This window comes from Dipteris shenzhenensis, chromosome 25 (assembly GCF_047967505.1).
Source record: "Dipteris shenzhenensis isolate YYH24624 ecotype China chromosome 25, Dip_SZ_1.0, whole genome shotgun sequence".
Taxonomy (NCBI): Eukaryota; Viridiplantae; Streptophyta; class Polypodiopsida; order Gleicheniales; family Dipteridaceae; genus Dipteris; species Dipteris shenzhenensis.
In genome coordinates this window covers 23,441,699-23,464,344 of record NC_141620.1, presented here as the reverse complement: position 1 = coordinate 23,464,344, position 22,646 = coordinate 23,441,699, and the positions used below count along the sequence as shown (strand labels likewise).

At 45.5% G+C, this 22,646-nt stretch overlaps 1 protein-coding gene across 1 annotated transcript in view; it reads left to right on the top strand.

The window, feature by feature from the left end:
* Positions 1-4,448: 4,448 nt before the first annotated feature.
* The window catches only part of LOC147885633 (zinc knuckle (CCHC-type) family protein), a 39,170-nt gene continuing 20,972 nt past the window's right edge, over positions 4,449-22,646 (top strand). Inside the window, exons 1-2 of the mRNA XM_087396429.1 lie at positions 4,449-4,832; positions 5,009-5,071. Coding sequence (XP_087252555.1) covers positions 4,647-4,832; positions 5,009-5,071 — 249 coding nt within the window. The 5' untranslated portion in view covers positions 4,449-4,646. The remainder of the gene's footprint in view (positions 4,833-5,008; positions 5,072-22,646) is intronic.

Below are 22,646 nucleotides of genomic sequence, written 5' to 3'. Positions count from 1 at the left end.
AGGAAGCCCCATCCCAAAGAAGGACAAAGCTCAAGACATCCACAAGGGGGGGACAGAGGAGGATCAACATAGAGAAGAGCCAATGTAAGAAATTGAAGGCAGACAGGAGGCCGTGGAACCATGTTCGGGTACCTATAAAGCCTCCACCAAGAGTTAAGAAGCCATACAGAGCAAAGCCAGGAGTGCGGGCCCTAAGGGAGATCAGACAGATGCATAAGGGTTTTAGGCATTCCAAGCTCCTGGCGATGTCCCAGGCACTTTTCCCTTCTGTGCCACAGTGAAATCCCTCCAGGATTTGACAGAAATGAACTTTCAATACCCAAAATTTTGTGAAAATCATACTAAATTGGCTAGAAATGCATTAAATTAACACAATTAAAAGGATGGAGAAATATATATCATATACGACTTAAACAAAATACAATGGAATAAATATGATGAATTCATGATGAGCAACAATGACTTAAAACAAATAATAAAGACATGTAGTCATGTATCCATTGAAATATATGTTTATATATACAAAAGGCCTCACAGGCTATCTTTCTTCTTGGCTAGTTCGAATACATTGAGAATAGGGGTCTTTGAATCCCCTAGTGGACTCCTTGATATAAACCTAGCCGCAATATCAGCACTAACATCCTCCTCTCCTGCTACCAAAGACATAGCTATTGCCGTCAATGTCCTGCCATGAATGTTCAATCCAAAAGCATTGATAGTAGCCAAGCAATGTACCAAAATCACTTTGTCGACATTCCGAGTAATGTTGGAGTATTCGATAGTGCGCGACAATGCCTTGCACTTCAGCAGCTTTTGAAGGACCTCGAGAAGAAAATTTGTTGTGGAAGTGCTCTGCAACTTTGCCAAGGTAATGGGACAAAGAATGATCTCGCCTAAATGTGCTGCGAACATTACCCCATCGAGATGAGAATTCATCAAGCTCAAACGCGTCCTCCAACAATTCAACAAACATTAGAAGACCGATAAAACAAATTATACCGAAAGAACATCAAAATAAAAAATATTGTTCGAACTTACCACTACAGCGTCGTCGGCTTCTATCCCTTCCTCATCTACAACGTTGATGGAACCAGGGGCTGTGTGATGTTCCATTTGGGAGGTGGACATTTTCTCCTAACCTGTGTTGGAGATGGAAGCTTCTACATGAGAGGGTTGTGCATCATATACGGACATGTTTGCATCCCTCATTGAAACCAATGTCATCAAGAGAAACTCTTCCATTGTCTGGTCTTCGGAACCTAAAACCATGGGATCTTTGACACTTGTGTCAACATTGAACTCAGATAGGACTCCGAGTGCCTCATTCTCTCGTAGTCCAAAAAGAACCTCTATGTCATGGAGAAATACGTACTCTTCTCCATCGACGATGAGGGGGGACAAGGACCATAAGTTTGATTTTGGGTCAGCGGTCTCCGATGCAAATTCTTGCTCTACTGGGGGCTCTTGAAGTAGGCTCAATGCTTGAGTTGGTTCCATCTCCTCTCTTCCATGTACATGTCAGAGTCTAGTCTAGGGACAAGCAGATCAACAGTTCTACTAGAGGAGGTGCTAGACGATGAGGCTTCTTCATCTAAATTTCCTTCTTGGAGAAGGAAGATGAATGTCATCTCCCATGAAAGGAATTTAGTGCCTATATTTTCGTGATCCCCGCTTCTAGGATGTCTTTTACTTCGACCGTCCTAAACCCTTCCTTTGTAAGATTATCACAAAAGCGGGCCAAGCGCTTTACAAACTTGGATTCCTCTAGGAATATATACTTTATGTAATCTATGGGAACCCATCTCTTTGAAGAGTGGTCAAGTGTTATAAGCAAAATTTATGAAATTCTCTTGCATGCAGAGGATGAGATATGAGAATTCATCCTTGCCACACATATATGTCCCTAGGACATTTAAAGTCTTATCAAACACTAAAAATAGCTCTTCCTCATGACCTGCAAATGCAATTCGCGAGATGAAATCATGGAATGCAGTTCTAGCTGAATCCATGGCAAATAGTGACTAATGGAGTGTAACTTTTGAGGGTGGGAGTTTCTATGGCTCTCTAAATGTGAAAGTGAGAATGTGATATAAGAAGGGCTCTTACCCCTTAATATATATCAAAACCCTAAAAATTAAAATTAATCAGAAAATCCCCAAATTTTTTGAAAAACATTTACCATGAATTGAAAGGAGAAAACATTAAAAGAAATAACATTTCAATTTAATTATCCATCATCTTTTGAAGCAATAACTATGTTGTCTCTATGCCAACATGGACTTAGGTAGTACAGAATGTGTGTGTAGAGTAGCAGCAAAGCTCCACTTGTACTTGCATAAGGCTAGGAATAATCTTTCTTAGGAATCCTCAACATGCAAGTTCTACTTGCGATTCCTACATGCGAGTTCTACATGCAACCCCTACATGCAAGTCGTACATGCAATTCCTACATGCAAGTTCTACATGCAACTCCTACATGCGAGTTCAACATGCAACATGCAACTCCTACATGCAACTTCTATATGCAAGTTCTACATATAGAGAGAGAATGTCTTACAATTCCTACATGCAGAGAGAGAATGTCTTACAATTCCTACATGCAGAGAGAGAAGCTCTCCAACTTGTATAAATACCCCATAATGGAATGAAGCCCACACTCTTTGGGGCATTGTGTTGAGTTCTACTTTGGTATTCCAAGCAATTGTCTCAAGTGTCCATGCTTCCTTGCATCCCACGTCCAAAAGCATGTCCTAACCTTGCAACTCCTCCTCCCCTCTTCTCCAACCTTGCAACCCATCCTCTCCCTCTTCTCCTCCCTCCTCCTCCTCCTCCTCCTCCCTCCTCCTCCCTCCTCCTCCCTTCTCCCCCTCCTCCTCCCTCCTCTCTCTTCTTTCCCCCCATGCTCTTACACCTTTTTGCTCTCCCACTCCTATGCTCCCCCTAAACCCTTAGTTCCTCAACCCTTAACCTCCATGAACTACGAGGGAGACGAGTTCTCCACCATATACTCTACCCTAAACCTTGGATCCTCCTTCTAACCCTTGAGCCTCTTCTAAACTCTGGAACCTCTCTCTAAACCTTTTAACCTCCTTCTAAACTATGAACCTCTCTCTAACCCTTAAACTCCTCCTAAACCCTTCAACCAGTGAACACATATTAAGTGATAACTTTCCCATGTGGCACAACCCGTACGAGTTCCACCTGAATGTAATTGAAAGCAACCGTGCACTATTCAATAGAATCTCTTCATTTGCAGTCTTTCCCACAAGGTGCATATCTTCTACAGCCACAAGTTGTAGCGAAACCATTTCCATCATAAAAGACGATGAATTTGACCTAGGCACAGAAATGCAATCGCAACACAAAAACAAAATGACGCATGAACCCCAGCAATGCGAGTAGGCTGTCATGCCCAACAACAAATACTACACCTTGCTTTGGTAGCTTAACTCCCAGCAGTGGCTCATTTTAGAAGACATAATGCTCAAGAAAAGGTTGCACCCTCAAGAGCAATTCCACCTCTTCCTTTTTGGGGAGGCAAGGATTGGGAAATCTTTCACGCTCCTGTTGCTGGTCCAAGCATTGCTACGGCACTAGTCGCATTACCAGAGTAATGAAATTGAGCTACAAACAGTGCTGATGCTGGCGCACACTAGTCGGGTAGCTTGCAATAGCGGCAGGACTACATTACACTCAGCCCCCCACCTACCTTTGCTCTCAAGCTTGTACATTGCCTCAACAGAGAAACTACAAAGGCTATTTGAATTGTACAAACACGTCCAACTACTGGTCGTTGACGAGATCTCCCATGTTGGACTAAACACCTTCATTTCACTAGATTCACAAATGCGTGAGATAAAGCATAACCACGACAAGCCATTCAATGGAGTTAATGTGTTGCTTTGTGGGGGGGACCTATGCCAAGCAAGCCCTCTTTTTAGCGCTACAAATCCAATTGGTCTTCTTTTTTGGTATTTTAGATTTTGGGCAGGCAGTATGAATGATTTATTATCATTCACCTTAGGGCCTTAGCACATGGACTGGGCTAGCATGGGTTTAGGATGGGAATATTTTTGTCATCATTACTCCCATCCTACACCAAGTGGTCTAGGATGGATTTAGAATGGGAGTAGCCACTTTTTCTCCCATCCTGGACCATGGCCTCTAGACCTTGGCACCCAAAATGGGTTCCCCTTTTTTAGAGATTCAAAAACATGGAAGGATGACATGTGTCTTTGCCCCCACAAGGTCCCCACCTCTTAAACACATGAAATGATGCCATGTGTCCTCTTCCTCCTAAACCCATCCCTAGTTCTTTTTTTGTTAGCACATGGTGGGATGGGAATAGGATAGAAATATGAGTGGGACCACTTGGGACCACCTTTTCCCATTCCCATCCTATTTCTTCCCATGTGCTAAGTCCCTTATTTTGGTTTTTTTGGGAATAATTTGAGTTCACGCACATCCCCTATGAGTGGATGACCAGGCTACTTCCCCATCCGGAAATGCAACCATTGTATAATCTGTGGTTGCATTAAGCAACTTCCAATCAACTTATATTCTGTGCAGTAGGACTTTGCAACACTATTTCTTCAAAACCAACTTTTCACCCATTCCCTGAATTCGAGCTGCCCTCTACCTTCTCCATGAAGAAGAAGGACACAGGCAAAAAAGAAGTCGAGTACAAGAACAAATCGGGCACCGCGTGGAGTCATTCCTACCTTAATCAGAAGCCCTGGCACCCTCTTTCTTACCCGAATCAACGGCGCAAATGGATTGCCGAGCAGACCAACGCAGAGCGCGATCGAAAGACAGAAGAAGTGGCCCGAGAGGTGGGTTTTTATCTTGTTTCCCGGGGGAGTTTACTAGGAGCGATATGTGAGAAATTTTGGCAGGGCTTGAAATTTTGGCTTCGGCCATTGGTTGTAGTTCTTTTCTTGTCTATCTTCAGAACCTTTGCCTTCTGTAGTGAACTCAATGTCCTTGCTGTATTTTGAGTGGCTCGCAGTTTGCTCAGGAGCAGGAATTCTTTCGCACGAGCGCCCTCTTATCAAAGAGAGAGAAAGAGAAGGTAACCTCAAAAAAGCTCTGTCGGCAGCTTAAGAAGTGATTTATAGAAACAACGGGTGAGGGATAGCTGGACTCACAGAGAGTAAACCAAAGATGAATGAATCCCTATTTAGCATAAAATCAAATCCATGTCTGGAAATACGGCCAGGGGAATAATAACTAGAAAGACCCATGCAAAAGCAATGACGTTCTTTCCCAGGATTGGCAAAATTTTGCTTGGAGCTAGTGCCATCTACACTATAATCATCATGTATGGCAGGATCTGTGACTCATTTTGTAATCAGAATCCTGAAACTCTTCAGTGGCACACAAGCATTTATGCAGCCATAGTCGCTACGAAGAATTTTGCGTTCGCACTTCCCATTTCCTTTTCTGGGCGGTTATTTAACAAAACAAAAGCGTGTTTTGTTAAATCCATGAATGCATCCTCACCACCCAATAAGCGACCATTGGGCCACTTACATTGCAGGGAGTCCCTGTCCACCAGGCTTTCAAGGTGGCTTTTCTGTTCTTTACCGCATGACTAGGGCGGATGGGGGGGGTGTGTGTGTGTGTGTGTGAGAGAGAGAGAGAGAGAGAGAGAGAGCTTGTAATATTTTTAAATATCGTAAGTGTCTTCAAAAGACTATCAGGACTTTGACTTGCTGTCAGTTGAGAGATGTAGAGGCTACACATAAACATAGTTTTATTTTTCGAAAATTCTTTGGGTTTTGCTCTTGTGTGGACATCCTTTTCGTCTTGTTGTAGCTCATCGTAAAGATCTTTAAGTTTGGAGTCAAATTTTAAGCACAAGTGGGATCAAGCCTTTGTCTTTACCTTCTTTCGAATTGATGCAAGCTGCTCCACAATGTCAAGTGATTCACTATCATTAGGCCCCTAGAAGTACAACAGCAGCTACATACAACCTCTTTTGTGAGGGACAGTTACAGTTATATAACAAGTAATTAAGTGGACAATTTGCGTAAGTGAAATCTTCCACTATGATCTAGTCTGTGTGTGCATGATCAACATCATGGATCTTTACAGTGGGAAAAGACATCAAGAAATAATACTCTGTTTCCTTTCTAACACTATGCTTTCTAAAAGAGCAGCAAGTTTGCTTTGTTATTTATGGCTGTGCTATGCTTTGTTGCTCAATACTGTTTTATTGCTTACAACAGGAATAAATCCTTTCCAGCACCACCACTGCAACGAGCTCAATACAATTTATAATGAACAGTGATATCTTTGTCTAGTAAACAGAATTCCATTTAGATGTGCATCAATTGTTATTCATTTCAGTGTCTTTCACCAATTTATAGTACTACTTAGACTGTAGGAGTAATTCCAATTCCACCTTAAATGCTTTACAACACATGGGATGCCAGCTCTAACTTGAGCTGATTAAATGCTGAGGGAGGGAGAGAGTTAGGATGATTAAAGCATAGAGTGTGCGAGGCCTTACACATCAATGGGAGCAAGCTTGGTGCAAGGCCCTGTCCACAGCAATCCATTTGCTGCAGCTCTGTTTTTCAATCCCCGTGTACTGTGCTAAAGCATAAGTGCTGCCCTATATAAATCAATCTCCAAGATGACAGAAAATGCTCATTAATTGAAAGTGTTACATTTACATTTATTCTTACATAAAATCATTCATAAGAACTATAAAGCACTATGCACAGCATATGGGATCCAATGAGGGGAGCTTACCTTTAAGGACTTGCATATACATGTCATAGGGCTTAAGGGGGGTTGAAGACTCTAAAGATTTCTCTTTCACGATATACCTCCAAATGTGTATGCTTCAAGAGAAAAGTATCTTAAAGGCCTTATCTTAACTGTTTTGAAAAGAAAAGTACCACCTGTGTTTGGGTTAAAGACTCTAAAGATTTCTCTTTCATGATCTACCTCCAAATGTGTATGCTTCAAGTTTGGTTCATACATTTCTTTGGCTCATCAGAAATTGTCCCTGATTCAATTTTGGATCATATGTTCCTTTGCTTCCCCAAAATTTGTAAGGTCTACAGGTGCAAGCTTCAAGGCGAGCTAGCTGCTGAATAGCAGGAGAATGGGAGAAAGGAAAAGAGGGGGGGGGGGGGGGGGGGTTATGGGTGATCATCCATGTACATATGGTGTTACATATGTTCAAATATTGTATATATGTGTAGATGGTTAGGAGTATAGAGGACTTTAGAAGGGATCCTAAGTCCTAGAGCGAATAGGGTAGCCCAGATCAGGGTTCAGTATATATTGTATCATGTTCATTTTTTTGGTATGATAAGAAACTGTACATTTTGTATAGCCAATTGTTGGTGTTCTCTCTGATTCACATCACTGAGTATGTGGAGTATGTTGGAAAGGTCACCTCCCCATCTGTAAGCCCCCGTATGAGGAGAGCGTGGGGGAGGGAGACCTAGGGCAGGACATGCCCAGAGGAAAGAACATGGAGAGGGGGCTGCCACATGGGCAGTACCTCACAGGAAAAGAGAGAGAGAGGCTGCCTCATGGATAGCATCTTGGCTGTCATGTGGGCAGCACATCTAGAGAAGTACCTGGAGCGTTTGGGAGTATGGATCAGCACCATGGATAAGGCGACTGGCAGAAGCAGGTCCAGGAGCAGATCAGTGGCGATTTGGAGCTCCAGACAGAGGCAAGGAGTGGCTGTATGAAGGTGGCACATGGCGGGGTACTTCAGCATGAAAGGCGCACATGTGTGGGGCAGGTTTGGGACCTGCACAAGGGCCTGTTGATGGCAGGATAGCAGCAGCAAAGGGCAGCCTAGCAGCAGCCCAAAAGGGCCTAGCTAGGGCCCTTATATAGAGCTGGTTGAGCCAGCCAACCAGGCCGACCAGCAGGTCCGCTGGTTAGGATTGGGCCAGCCAACCAAGTCGGCCAGAGGGGTTCTGTTCATCCCCCTGCTGGGTTGGCCATTTCTCAAGGCCCTTTGGGCCTATAAAAGGGGGCACTCGTGCCTCCATTACTCATCACTTGGAGCAGCAGAAAAGCCCCATCAGAAAGGAGCAGCAGGGAGCTTGTCTTGGGCCTCATCATTGGAGGAGGAGAGCATACAGTAGCTGCAGACTTAGCTGAGGGTGCTGCCCACCTAGGCTGGTGCAAAGACAGCAAGGTGGAAGGGATCTGGACGGAAAGTCTACTTATGCTCGAGGCGGAGCACGCGGGCTCGAGTCTAGAGATAGCCAGCAGATAGGAGTACCTTGTGGTAAGATCAGAGGACCACACCATTGGTGGGACTTTGGATCTCTCTCTTTTGTGGTTTGGATGGAAATATATTATTTTGTTGGTTTCTCTATTTGGCTGGTTCATTGTCTATTGATGAGTCTGCACATCTATTCTATGCACATCAGTTCAAGAAGTTTGTGATTCCACACCCTACACCTCATTGTGTGAGCTACTGGGCTATTCTATTAGTCTTCTGTTGTGCGTACCCTCTGTTGGGTGATTTCTAACATGGTATCAGAGCCCAAGTAGTAGGCTCATAGGTGTGGGAGCCTGAAGGCAGGGACCTTGCTGAAGGACGACCCTGATTCAGAAGCTCTTGGGAATCGACTTCCACGACTGGAGGATAGTGCCCTTGCGAGAAGGAAGGTGCCTCAGGTTCAATTAGGTGCGTTTAGAGTTCTGATCTATTGAAGGTTGAGTTTGTTCAACTTTGCTGTGTGGTTTAGCAGCATAGATGTCGACCTCTTCAGCCCCTGCTCTCCCTTCCTCCTCCCCCAGATTTCTTTCTTTCACTATCCCTAACTTTGGAGAGTCTGGGAAACTGAATGGGTCAAACTACCCAATCTGGAAGATGAAGATCCAGAGTCATTTAGTGGCTCGGAAGCTGTGGAAATTGACAGGGGGAGTGGAGGCGAAGCCGGAGGACATGGTGGACAGACAGGGGAATATACTCATGGCAGTAGACGGAGAGGAGCTCGAAGCTTGGGAAGACAAAGATGCCCATGCCCTGGCATTGATCATAGGGACTACAGCAGACTTTGGACTTCCTCACATTCAGATGGCCGAGACGTCAGTAGAGGCATGGGTCACTCTGAAGGATTTGTACGAGAGAGACAACACATCCCGGATCTTGCTTCTTTAGCATCAGCTCTACAACCTTGATATGGATGAGGGAGATTCGGTACATGACCACTCGATGAAGGTCAAGGATCAACTGGCGTCAGTTGGAAGGTGGACTCGTGCCATTTGGCCTTGATGGTACTGAGGAGGCTACCTCGCATATTCAAAAGCTTTGTAATGACTGTGATAGCAGGACAGAGGACCAAACCTCTGACTTTTGAGGAGTTGGGTCCATTATTGCTACAGTTAGAAGCTAGGGAGAAGCTCTAGAACAATGACAAAGACGACAAGGCGTTGCTGGCGAAGGACTACGCAGGCAAAGGAAAGGGCAAGCCTAACGGTGGTAAGTATAAGAAAGACGACTCTGGATGATGACGACACTTCCAAAAGGAAGCAAAAGAAGAAGTGCTGCTGGGACACGCCAGGTCATGTTGCGAAGGACTGCAGAAAGAAGGTGGATCAGAAAAACAAAAGGAAGGAGTCCGACTCAGATTCAGAGGGTGATACAAAGGCCAAAGCAAATGTGGTAATCGAAGAGTTGTTCTTGGTGATATCTCCGTGCGTTATTGAGGTTAGATATGCCGACCTAGAAACCACAGTGATGATGTCTGACATTGAGATGTGGGTTGACAAGGAGTCAGATGCCTTTGTGAAGGTGAAGGACAGCATGGAGTGCTTGGTATCTTCGAGGTGCGTGGCTGTTGACACTGACACTAGCGTGGATTTCATGGAGTGCCCTGGGGTCTCATGTTCAGATGGATGTTGTACTTCAGAAGGGGACAGTACATGATTACACAGTCTATTGGTATGTGCCTCGATTAGGTGCATGGTTTGCTTTCAGAGCAAGCACACAGGTAGTATGACGATCCAATATGTACTTGATGCTCTTCATTTGAGCCTTTATAGCATGCTGTAGAGAGACTCTGCTTTTCATTTGTCTCAGGTAATGCGAGATTGGAAGGAATTGGCCTTCTTCGAAGGTAGAAGGGGAAGTGTGAGTGCTTCTTTAAATCTCGGACATAGATTGCTAGAAGGTGATGGACAGGGTAACCTGAAGCCAGAAGAGTACTTGCGTGAGAGCTCAGGAAGGCGACTCCAATCAACACTCAGGTTTGCTGCGAGGTCAAGTTCCCTACTGCAAATTTATTTTTCAGTTTTCAGTTTGCTATTACAGCAAGGATGGAGGACAAGGATTCAACTGTTGCCTCTTCAGCCCCTTCTTTTTCTTCCTTCTCCATATTTCTCTCATTCACCATCCCGAACTTTGGAGAGTCAGAGAATTTGGAAGTGAAAATCCGGAGTCATTTAGTGGTTCGGAAGTTGTGGAAATTGACAACGGGGGTGGAGGCAAAGCCGGAAGATATGTTGGACAACAAGGGGAAGATTCTCATTCCAATAGATGGAGAGGAGCTTGAAAATTGGGAAGACAGCGATGCCCACTCCCTAGCATTAATCATAGGAACCACTGCGGACTCGGTTCTTCCGCACATCTAGATGGCCGAGACGTCTGTAGAGGCATGGGCTATTTTGAAGGATCTGTATGAAACAGACAGCACATCTCGTATCTTGCTTCTTCAACATCAACTGTACAATCTAGATATGAATGAGGAGGACAATGTTCATGACCATCTGACCAAAGTCAAGGTGGCAAGGGACCAGCTCACTGCAATTGGTCAGAAGGTAGACTCAAGTCATCTAGCATTGCTGATGCTACACAAGCTACCTCGCAGTTTCAAGAGTTTCGTGATTACGGTCACTGCAGGACAGAGGACCAAGCCTCTCACCTTCGAGGAGCTTGGCCCTTTACTATTGCAGGAAGAGGCTCAGGAAAAGCTATTTACTCAATCGGACGAGAAGGCTCTTGTGGCAAGGGACAAGCCCGACAAGGGTAAGTTTAAGGACTCCAAGAACAACAACAAGACCGAGGATGTAGAGAAAAAGAGGTAGATGAAGTGCTTCTACTGTGAGAAGCTTGGTCACTCTGCTAAGGAGTGCCGCAAGAAGAAGGCGGACCTCAAGCGAAAGAAGGAGTCCAAGTCCAAGGAGGAGCCAAAGACCGAATCGGCAAACGTCACAACCGGCGCTCTCTTCTTCATCACTGAGTACTGCTTCACTTATGCAGTCAGTGAAGGAAAGGAAGGTTGGTATGTGGACAGTGGAGCTTCAAAGCACATGTCTAACAAGGAGTAATTCAAATCCATGGAAGGTATGCATCCCAAGTCTAAGGTCACTATGGGGGATAACCGGACATGCCCTGTGAAGGGTGTTGGTAGTATTCCATTCATCACGACTGCAGGAAACAAGGAGCTGATTTTTGGTGTATTGTATGTACCGAACTTGTGCAAGAACCTTTTGTCAGTGAGTCAGATGGACAAGCACAATATGTCTGTCTTATTCGACATCGGCAAAGCCATTGTCACATCCAAGGAAAATGGAAAGGTGGTGGTCCAAGGAGTCCAGGAGCATGGGCTATATTGGCTCAACACTCTGTTGGTACACAGAGACCATGGCAGATCCAAATCGTGGCATGAGCGGTTCGGTCACATCAATTATGGCACTCGCGTCGAGATGTAGAAGTTAAAGATGGTGGATCGACTTCCACCGATTGCAGGCAATGATCATGTTTGCAGGTCTTGCTTGGAGGTCAAGCAACACAGGGACAAGTTTCCACAGGAGGCCTCATCACGGGCCAAGAAGCCGCTTGAGTTGGTTCATTCCGACATCTGTGGCCCAATGTTGACAAATTCGTTCGCAGGTTCGCGGTATTCTCTTTTATTTGTGGATGATTTCAGTCGCATGACGTGGGTATTCTGCTTGGCCAAGAAGTCCCAGGTTTATGAGAAATTCAAATATTGGAAGGCCCAGGTTGAGAAGGAGAGTGGGGAGGTAATCAAAGCCGTTCGCACCGACAGAGGGGGAGAGTTCACTTCTACCGAGTTCAATGGATTTTGCAAGAAGCCGGGGATCAAGAGACAGCTCACTAAAGCTCACACATCTTAGCAGAATGGAGTTGCCGAGAGGAAGCACATGACCGTCATAGAGACAGGTTTGACCATGTTGCGAGGAGGGAATCTCTCGAGAGCTTACTGGGGTGAAGCCGTGAACATTGCCGTTCACATCCTTAATAGAACCAAGACCAAGGCTGTTGATTACAAGACTCCATATGAAGCTTACTATGGTAAGAAGCCCACGATATCTCATTTACTGGTTTTCGGTTCTAATGCATTTGTTCATATGCATAAAGATGAGTGGACGAAGCTTGATTCCCATAGCCGAAGATGTATCTTTGTGGGATACAGTGAAGAATCCAAGGCCTATCGTCTTTTTGACTCGGAAAAGAAGAAGATCCTTATCAGCAGGGACGTGATCTTTGAGGAGTCAGAGCCACAGCTTGCAGAAGAGGTTCTTGAACTTCCGTCATTACCCCCACCCAAGGTCGCCATCCAAGAGGTGGAGACGACTGAAGACCCCAAGGAGGAGGAGGAGGAGCATGCTGTTCTAGAACCAAGGGGACTCTAGTGAAGACACCTCCAACAGAGAAGAAGCTACCTCAGTGGTATTTGAAGACTTTAGCAGACTCATGAGTCACGGACATTCCTGAGAGCAGTTCCGGAGTACAACGGTCTCAACGCAACATGAAGACTCCCTCCATGAACTACACTATGGTGGCTCAGCTTGAGGAGCCTGTTCCTTCCAGGTAGCAAAGGATATTCTAGAATGAAAGGAAGCCATACAGGCAGAGATGGATGCCATTTTGGAAAATGACACCTGGGAATTAGTGCCCAAACCAACCAAGCAGAAGGTCATTGGGACTAAATGGGTGTACAAGCTTAAGTTTAAGTCAGATGGGAGCTTGGATAAGTACAAAGCGAGATTGGTGGTGAAAGGCTATGCACAATCAAAAGGACTTGACTTGGACGAGACCTTCCCCCCCACAGCTAGGATGGTGACCATTCGGACAATCATTGCCTTAGCTGCTCATCACAGTTGGCCTATTTTTCAGATGGACGTCAAGTCTGCATTTTTGAATGGAACCTTGGAGGAGGAGGTATATGTGGCACAGCCACCAAGATTTCAGATTCCAGGAGCCCCATCAAAAGTTTGCAAACTGAAGGCGGCCTTATATGGGCTGAAACAGAGCCCCAGAGCTTGGTACCAATGGATAGATGTTTTCTTTTAGAAGATCGGGTTTCAGCGGAGTGGTCAAGAGACTTCTCATGGAGGAGTTCGAGATGATTGAGTTAGGCATACTTCACTACTTTCTTGTGATTGAGGTGAAGCAGGGAAAGAGCTGTATCTTTATTTCATAGGAGAAATATTGCAGGGAACTGCTCAAACGCTTTCATATGCAAAATTGCAAAGCAACAGTGACTCCCATGGCTGAAGCTGAGTGTGTGTGATCCATCTCAGCCGGTTGATTCATCATTGTATCGATGCATGGTTGGGAGTTTGCTTTACCTCACCAATACCAAATCGGATATTACAGTTGGATTGCTCTATCAGTTCTCTGCCACACCCAAGAAGGCCTATTGGGACGCAGGTATGAGGGTGCTAAGGTACTTATATGAGAGGCATTGAGTTGGGAGGTTTCTACGACAGTGATTGGGTAGGTGATATTGATACCCGGAGATTGACTTATGGATACTGTTTCTTAGTCACCACAATGTAAATATCCTAAGTCAAAGTATAGTTGACCAATTTGATCATAATCAAAGAGTTTTCCATCTAGGTTAATTATGGTCAAAAGAGTTCTTCTATTGGTCAAAGAGTTGACTACGGTCAAAGATACTTGACTTCGGTCAAGTAAGCCTGATTTCGGTCAGGAAGACTTGGTTTATACCAAGAAGGTTAACTGCGGTTAACCAAGATGTGCCAACTTCGGTTGGAGAGTTGTGCCAACTTTGGTTGGAGAGACTTGACTATAATTAAGGTGCCTCGACCCTTGGTCAAAGCCCCTTAATTATGATCAAGAGTGTTTACTTCGGTCAACCATAGAATAAATATATTTATATATTTGTTATGTGTGCACATGTGTTCAGTGGGGACGCCCACCGTGACTAGGATTAGTCCACAGTTTATTATTTGCATGCAAATCGCTAATAATTAATGGGTACCATGGTGGTGCGCTTTAATTAATTGTTGTAGGTACTAGGAAGGGTTATTTTCCCAAGCGCTATGGAGCCTAAGAAGCATCTAAGTGCTTCGAAGACTCCAAAGTTGCCCTTAGTGGCATGTAATTAGGAAAGTAATGTAGAAATTGACAAGTGGCTTGTTGCCAAGAAAGAGAGCCTAAGAGCTCATGTAATTTCATTCAGGTTTTGGATTTTGTATGAGCAGCTTCACGCTGAACTCTTGTACTCAGTTTTCTCTCCAAGTAATAAAGTACCTTGGGGGGGGGTCCAGCCCGACATGTTGTCCTGGGCCCTAGTTGTTTGCAGAGTGAGGGAATGAGAGAGAGTTCAAAGAGTGAGCGCAGGAAATTGATGCTGGCATATGCATTAGATTACATTGGTATCAGAGCTCAGATTAAGCCCTTTCTTAAGAGGCCGACGATCCAAGTGCAGGAAATGCCTCTCGAGATGATAGGTTGACGCTCCCTCTAATGCTTGGAAGACCCACACAAAGTGCACGGTGTGTTTTGGTGTGATGGTGAATTAGTGGTGCTGCGTGGATGACGTTAATCCTCAGCGCAAGCGTTTGGTGAATTAGCACAGGTCCAAATCATCCGACGGGATCTGCGAATTGGAACATTTTTCGTTTGATTTTCTGAACAGATGTTCTGAGTGCATGTGCTCAACGCCAGCGCTCATAGGCTAAGCAATTGCTGAATGTGCAATGGAAGAGGTCCCGTGACTGTGAATGGTGGAACCTCTCCAACGAATTGACGGAAGTACTTCCACGGGAATTCCCTGTTAGATTTCGTGTGCCTGCGGCGTTGTCTGTGTGTCTTAGCATACATGGCGACTTAGGCAGGTGAAATTGACGAAAGCACTGAGGTGCTGAGTGTTGGCGGATGCCCGGGATGGTTAGGCACATGCAGAAGGTCCCGCGACGGATGGTCTCCAGAAGGCGCGACGCGATCAGCTGTCCAAGGTTTCTGACCTTAGGCTGATGTGGCAGGGTGATAGGCACGTGGCACATAGTGTTAGAAAATACCCAACAGAGGGTACACGCAGCGGAAGACTTATAGTAATGCCCAGGAGCTCACACAGTGTGCGGTGTGGGTGTGGCAAACTTCTTTACTTATGTGCATACAATAGGTGTGCAGACTCATCAATAGACAATGAACCAACCAGATAGAGAAACCACCAAAATATATATTTCCGTCCACAAATATGGACACAATACAAAAGAGACAGATCCAGAGTCCCACCAATGATGTGGTCCTCTGATCTTACCACAAGGTCCTTCTCCTATCTGCTGGCTATCTCTAGACTCGAGCCCGCGTGCTCCACCTCGAGCTTCTGTAGACTTTCCGTCCAGATGTGTTCTTCTCCACCTTACTGCCTGTGAATCAGCCTAGGTGGGCAGCCCCTGCCAAGCTTTGTCTGCAGCACACAGATCCCTGTTCCACTGCTCCAACCTGCTCGTGAATGGCTGCTCCAGAAGGTATAGTGATCTCAGCACCTTGCTGCCCTAGATGACAGCCAAGGTCCCAGCCCTTTCCTGGCTAAGTCTGCAGCCCTTCAAGCACCTCTCTATCCTCCTGAATGTAGGTCCAGAGGGTGGCTTCCTGCTGCTCCTTTCTGCCCTGGATCTGCTGGAAGCTGGATATAAAATGAGGCCACAAGCCTCTCCTTTTATAGGCCCCAAGGGCCCCTTGAACCAACCGACCAGCCAGCCCTAAATGGGCCGACTGGCTGGTCTGTTTGGGCTGACCAGTCTGCCCAAAAACAGCCCTTTAAGGGCTCACAAAACTAGGGCCCTTTGGCCCACACTTTTAGGGCTTTTGGCCCTCCAACCTAGGCAAGGGCCCAGCCCCTAGGTCAGCCCTATATAAGGCCTGGTTGGCTGCCTCAAAGCAGCCCAACCAGCCTCTCTCCTGGCCGACCCATGTGCTGGTCTGTCCCGCCTCTGCTGCGCCACTCTGATCTGCCCACTTGCAGGCCCATCCGTACATGCCTTGCCACGTGGCACTGCGCCACTGGCCCAGGCCATATGCGCCCTATTGCGGGCCTTCCTGCAGGCTCCAGCCTGCCCTGTTTGCAGCGCCATGGTTGCGCCTCTCTGCTGCAGCATCCTTGCCTCCTGCCAGGTCTATACCAGCCCCGTACAGCCACGTATGCATCCCGTACCTTCTCCGTACTGAAGCGCCGTCTGTCCTTGCTGGAAATCCCTATGCAATGAGGCTGCTGCAGGTCCCTGATGTCCACGTGTCTGCCCCGTACATCAGGAGCTCCATGACTTGCGAGGTACCCTTCTTGCTTTGTGTGAGGTGCTGCCCATGTGGCAGTCCCCCTCCCTTTCTCTTCTCTGGGCATCTTCTGCCCTAGGTCTCCCTCCCCCACGCTCTCCTCATTTGGGGGCTTATAGATGGGGAGGTGACCTTTCCAACACATAGGTGACATGGCGGCCACACGTGTGAGCTGATGTGGCAGTGTAAAGTTCAGACGTTGATGTGGCATGCAAGCCTTGAGGGGTGCTGACATGGCAATACATGTGGCAGCCAGATCAGATGTTGACGTGGCAGACCATGGGTTTATCTAACCTAACCTTGGTAGTGGATTGGTTAGACGTCCAGTTAGTTGACCCAACCAGACTAGTCTGATCACTGTAACCAGATTGTGACCAGTCCAATTAGTCTAGTTGCAGACTAACCAAACCAGAACCAGTCAGTCTGGTTACTATAACCAGCAGTCACCCATCTAGTTACTGTCCCCCCCCCAAAAAAAAAGACAGTTACAGAGACTGTTTCTGCCAATAGTTTTCACCCACTTGAGAGAGTATTCACTGTCAGAAAAAAAAGCAAAAATCAGAGAAAATCAGAGATTTGCAGAAAAAGAGTATGCATGCCTTTGAGCAGTGAAAAGAGGGAAAAACATATGCTTTTGAAGTCATTTGCAGTAGCCAGAAAAGGGGCACACAGCTTTGAGTTTATGCCTTGAGTTGACAGCCCAGCATTGGCACAAGTTGTTAATGCAAGACACCTCTTGTTGAGGTAATTTTCTCTTTGAAAAGCAAAGGCTGCGTCCATTAGTTGCATACACAGTGTGTGTGAGACACTCACAGATCTTAGACAAGTTGTAGGAGAATGGCTCAATCACCTATCCAGTGGGATTCACAAGATAGGGATGCACATCCAAGACAGAGAAGTGTGCAGCAAATTTAGCAAGAATTTGAGCAGATGGTACGCATTCGCATGCAGGAGATGGAAAATCTTAGAAGGGATCCAAGAGCTCAGCATCTGTTTCAAGCAGAAACTATGCCTAATGTAGCTTATGATGTGCCGATGCCAGAGGCACACTCGTGTACAGCCCAAGAGAGAGGGATCTCATAGGGGACGGTCTCATAGTAGGAAGAGATCGAGGCATCATCACCGATCTCCAAGCCCTTCACCGTCTACCTCAAGCTCAACTTCTGTATCTTCTTCTTCATCATATAAACCATCCAGGAAAAGAAGGAAACACAAGAAGTCTAGGAATAACAAGTCTTCCAAGACCAAGAAATTCAAAGATGGAGGTAAATCTATCGAGTTTATGACCTATAATGGACAATATGGTCATACAGACAAAGCACTACAGTTCATTAGACAGTTTGATGCTGCATTTGGTACATAAAAATTTTCAGAATCCTTCAAGTTGAGAATGGTCAGTTTGCACTTGACAGCGACAGCTAGTGCATGGTGGAGTGCACAGACCACAGATGGGCCAGCCCCAAAGAGGTGGAAGGGCTTCAAGAAAGCCTTCTACCAGCAGCTCATGCCTAAACGGTTTAGAGATCATGTTCTTCAAGATTGGGATAGTTTGCATATGGATGCAGGAGATACAATGGATGTGTATAATTAAAAGTATTGGGATGCTTATTTGCAGGTTGCACCTTTCAAAAAGATCTCCAAAAGAACCCAAATGAGAAAGTACAGAGCAGGTCTCAGTCCAAAAATTCAGGCAGTGGTGAATGCTTTGGGGGCAAAGAACATTTAGGACATTATGTTCAGCTTCAGTAGCTAGTCTCGTGCCGTTACAAGATCCATCCACAGTGCTATCCTTGCATGCAGGAGGTACTGAAAGGAAGAAACCTGATTTTTCAAAATCAGAAAAGAAAGAGTATCCCAAGGTTGAAAAGAAAGGGTTTCAGCCTCAGAAGCCGAGGGGTACTCAGCTTTCGAAGTCATATAAAGGCGAATCCCCATTCACTCCTGAACAGATAGCTGAATTCGGCAGAGATGGGAAATGCTTTAGATGTGGGATAGAGGGGCATATGGCTGCCCAGTGCCTTGAGAAGCCTTCGGGTTCTAAGGGGCAAAAAAAGCCACAAGTACCGCCGAGACCAATGGTGGGAGCAGTCCCAGATGTTTTGGGTAGTACCTCAGACCCAAAGGAAAAAGAGCTTTTACTATCATGGGGAAAGGTAAGAGATTAGCAAGCGTTAATCCTATTTAATCCAGGATCTACAGACAATTTCATATCCGAAGATTTAGCCCTGAGATAGGGATTAAAATTGAAGAGCTAGGTTGAGCTCTTGATGCTGATCAGATGTTCCAGGGAAATCCAATGCAAGTTACTCCTTTGATTGGAAAGCTTCGTGTCCATGTGCAGAGCTATGTAGATCAGGAGGACTTCTTAATTTCTCCTCTCAAGCAGCATGATGTTGTACTTGGTACACCGTGGTTCCATCGAAAGGAAGTAAAGATAGAATACCTTGAGAGGGTGCTGAATTTTATCCATAGGGGGAAAAACCAGCGTTTAGTTGCCAGGAATAAAGGGGAAACTATCCCCATTGTATTTGATTTACATGTGGTAAAGCAATAAAGTCTGCAATTTCCGCGTACATGGTGTTTGTAAAAGAAAAAGAGAATGATATGGATGCTGAAATGAATGATGCAGACAAAGATAAATTTCAGTTTCTTGTAAACTTTAAAGATTGTTTTTTTTATGCTTTGCCAGGGGAGTTACCCCCAGAGAGACCAGAGGATTATCAGATAGAGTTAATGCCTAGTAGTGAGCCACCAAATAGACCACCTTATAGAGTCAATGCGACTTAGAGAGAGGAGATTATGGCTCAGGTACAGGACTTGCTGTCCAAAGGGTTGATTCAGCCTAGTTCATCTCCTTTTTGCTCACCAGTACTTTTAGTACAAAAGAAAGATGGTTCTTTTCGAATGTGCATTGATTACCGTGCATTGAATAAGATGACCATCAAAAATAGATTTTCGATACCACGAAGAGTGGTTATCATCAAGTCAGAATACAACCACAAGATGTGCATAAGACAGCTTTTTGCACTACATTTGGGTTGTAGGAATACTTAGTGATGCCTTTTGGGTTGACAAATGCTCCAGCCACATTCAATAGAATGATGGATCGCATCTTCTGAAAGTACAGGCACTTCACGGGTACTTTCTTTGATGATATCCTAGTCTTTTCAAAGACAGAAGAAGAGCACAGGGAACATCTTGCTTTGGTATTTCAAGAACTTAGAAATCATCAGCTTTTTGCCAATAGCAAGAAAAGTGAATTCTTTTTGGAAGAGATCCATTATTTGGGGCACATAATATCCAAGAATGGGATATAGATGGATCCTGCTTTGTGTGGGTGTGGGTGTGTGGATTTGTATGTGTGAGAGCATACTTTTATACTATGGTCTACACCCACTGTTGGGCGCTGATGACGTCAGTGGGGATGTCATAGTAGCTAGTCCCTGCTATGCGTGATGGAGTTTATGGTTTTCGATCTTATGAATGACTGTCGTGAGATTGAAACTGCACTATGTTGTGTTTTTAGAGGATGAGTTTGGGAATGTTTCTGGATTCATCTAGGTGTATAGATGGGTCGTGCAAAGATCCGAGCCATCCAAGAATGGCCTGAACTGAAAATTATGCATGAAGTCCGTAGTTTTTTGGGACTTTGTTCCTATTATAGGAGATTCATCAAGCATTTTGCTGATATCGCAGCTCCACTACATGACCTTACTAAGAAAAATGCGGCCTTCACATGGGGGATGTCACAGAAGAAAGCATTCAATACACTCAAGGAGAAGCTGACTACAGAGCCTATTCTTGTAGTCCCGGATCTTTATCAACCTTTTGATGTTGATTGCGATGCCTGTGGAGAGTGTGTTGGGGTCGCATTACATCAGAATGGACATGTGGTAGCATGCGAAAGCCGAAGATTGCGTGATGCTGAGAGATATCGGGGAATCTATGAAAAAGAATTGTTGGCTGTAGTTCATGCTGTGAATACATGGAAGCATTATCTTTTGGGTGCAGATTTTACCGTTAAAACAGATCACCAAAGTTTGAGATATTTTCTAACTTAGACAAAAAAAAGAGCTGCAGATAAGCATAGGAGACAGTTGGATCTCAAGGAAGGGGATTGGGTACTTTTGAAGTTCGAGAAAGCTATGCTCCGTAAGTTTAAAGGCAAATAGAAAGTGTATGCAAAGTTATCTCCTAGGTACTATGGCCCTTTCTGGGTTACAGAAAGAATAATCATTTGCATACAGGTTAGCATCGCCAGAGCATTGGAGGATTCACAATGCATTCCATGTGAGTCTTCTAAAGAAATTTCAGGGGCTAGAGCCTACAGAGGCAATATCAGAGGATCCACCAGAAGTGGATGAGCTGGAGCAGGTCCTTAAGCTAGAGCAGATCGTGTACCATACTGTACGCAAAGGCCCTCAGGGCAAGGAATTTTACAGGTACCTTGTAAATTTCAAGAATTATACGGCATTGGATGCCAAGTGGATGGATGAAGGCATGTTGTTCGATCATCCACAGCTTTTGGATGTTTACAAAGAAGCTTTTCAGTTGAGGTCAACTAAATAGAAGCCGAGGGGATGTCACCACAATATAAATATCCTAAGTCAAAGTACAGTTGACCATTTATTTGATAATAATTAAAGAGTTTTCCATCTAATATCATTCAGGTTTTGGATTGTGTATGAGCAGCTTCACGCTGAACTCTTGTACTCAGTTTTCTCTCCAAGTAATAAAGTACCTTCGGGGGGGGTCCAGCCCGACATGTTGTCCTGGGCCCTAGCTGTTTGCAGAGTGAGGGAATGAGAGAGAGTTCGAGAGAGCAGAGTGAGTGCAGGAAATTGATGCTAGCATATGCATTAGATTACACTTACTCTCATCAAGAGCTACGCCATGGCTGAGTAAGAAACAACCTATTGTCGCCCTTTCATCTATAGAGACGGAGTACAGGGCTGCTTGTACAATGGCATGTGAAGCATTGTGGCTCAAGTGGATCTTGGAGGGCATGAATGTGGCCCAAGAAGATGCGACGGTGGTTATGCGCGACAACTAAAGTTGCATAGCGATTGCCAACAACCGCATGTTTCATGCACGGACGAAGCACATCGAGGTCCACTACCACTTTGTTCGTGAACTCATGGATGAAGAAGTCCTAGAGTTGATGTACTGCCTGATCGACGATAACATCTCGGATGTCTTCACGAAGGCGCTTCCCAGGGAGCAGGTGGAGCACCTCATTCGACGCATGGGGATCGGCCACAGTTGTGTCATTGAGAGGGGGTGTTAGAAATGTCACAACCCCACCTGTGAGCCCCCGATTCGAGGGGACAAGGGGGCAAGAGACTCTAGGGGGATAAGGGCTGAGAGAACCTGGCTGTTTGGAGGCAGATCTCTTCCAGATCTGTGACAGCACCCTATGTGGAGGATTGCGCCAGCACCATGGGCCCATACGGGGGCATTTGCAGCAGTACCAGGACCAGCCAGCAGCAGCCCAAAGGCCCAGCACATGGTGCCTTATATATGCTAGGAGGCTGGTCCATAAACCGACCTAGGGGCGGCCATTTTGGCCCCTTCAGGGGTCGGTGCAGTAGGCTGCAGCCGACTGGCCTAGTCGGCCAGTTTGAGGGCACCAGGCCCTCCTATTAAAAGGCCTCCACTACTCCCTCATTTCTCATCACCTGCACAGACTTGCCTTGCACTGGCAAGTGTGTAGGGAGAGTAGACCTAGGAGTGGTCCAGCATCTCTTGGCTGGTTGTATGCTCATCTTTGAGCTTTTGTCTGCCCACATCTGTTGATGAATATATATCTGAGTTTTGCTATCTTTCTCTCCCCTTCTTTGTGAGTGTTACTTGAGCTGCGATCGGGAGTGTGAGGAGCGAGTGATTCTATCCTCTATTTCCAACAGCCCATGACACCCTCACCGGTGGTCATAGAGGTATCAATGGTACTTTGGAGAAGTTAGGGCGCTAAGCCAAAGATGCGAAAGGATGTATACGACTATGTTCAGAATTGTCAGATATGCCAAAAGGTCAAGGCTTCCCACAAGAAAGTGGTTGGCTGGCTTATGCCATTGCCAATACCCGACAGTCCTTTCTAGGACAC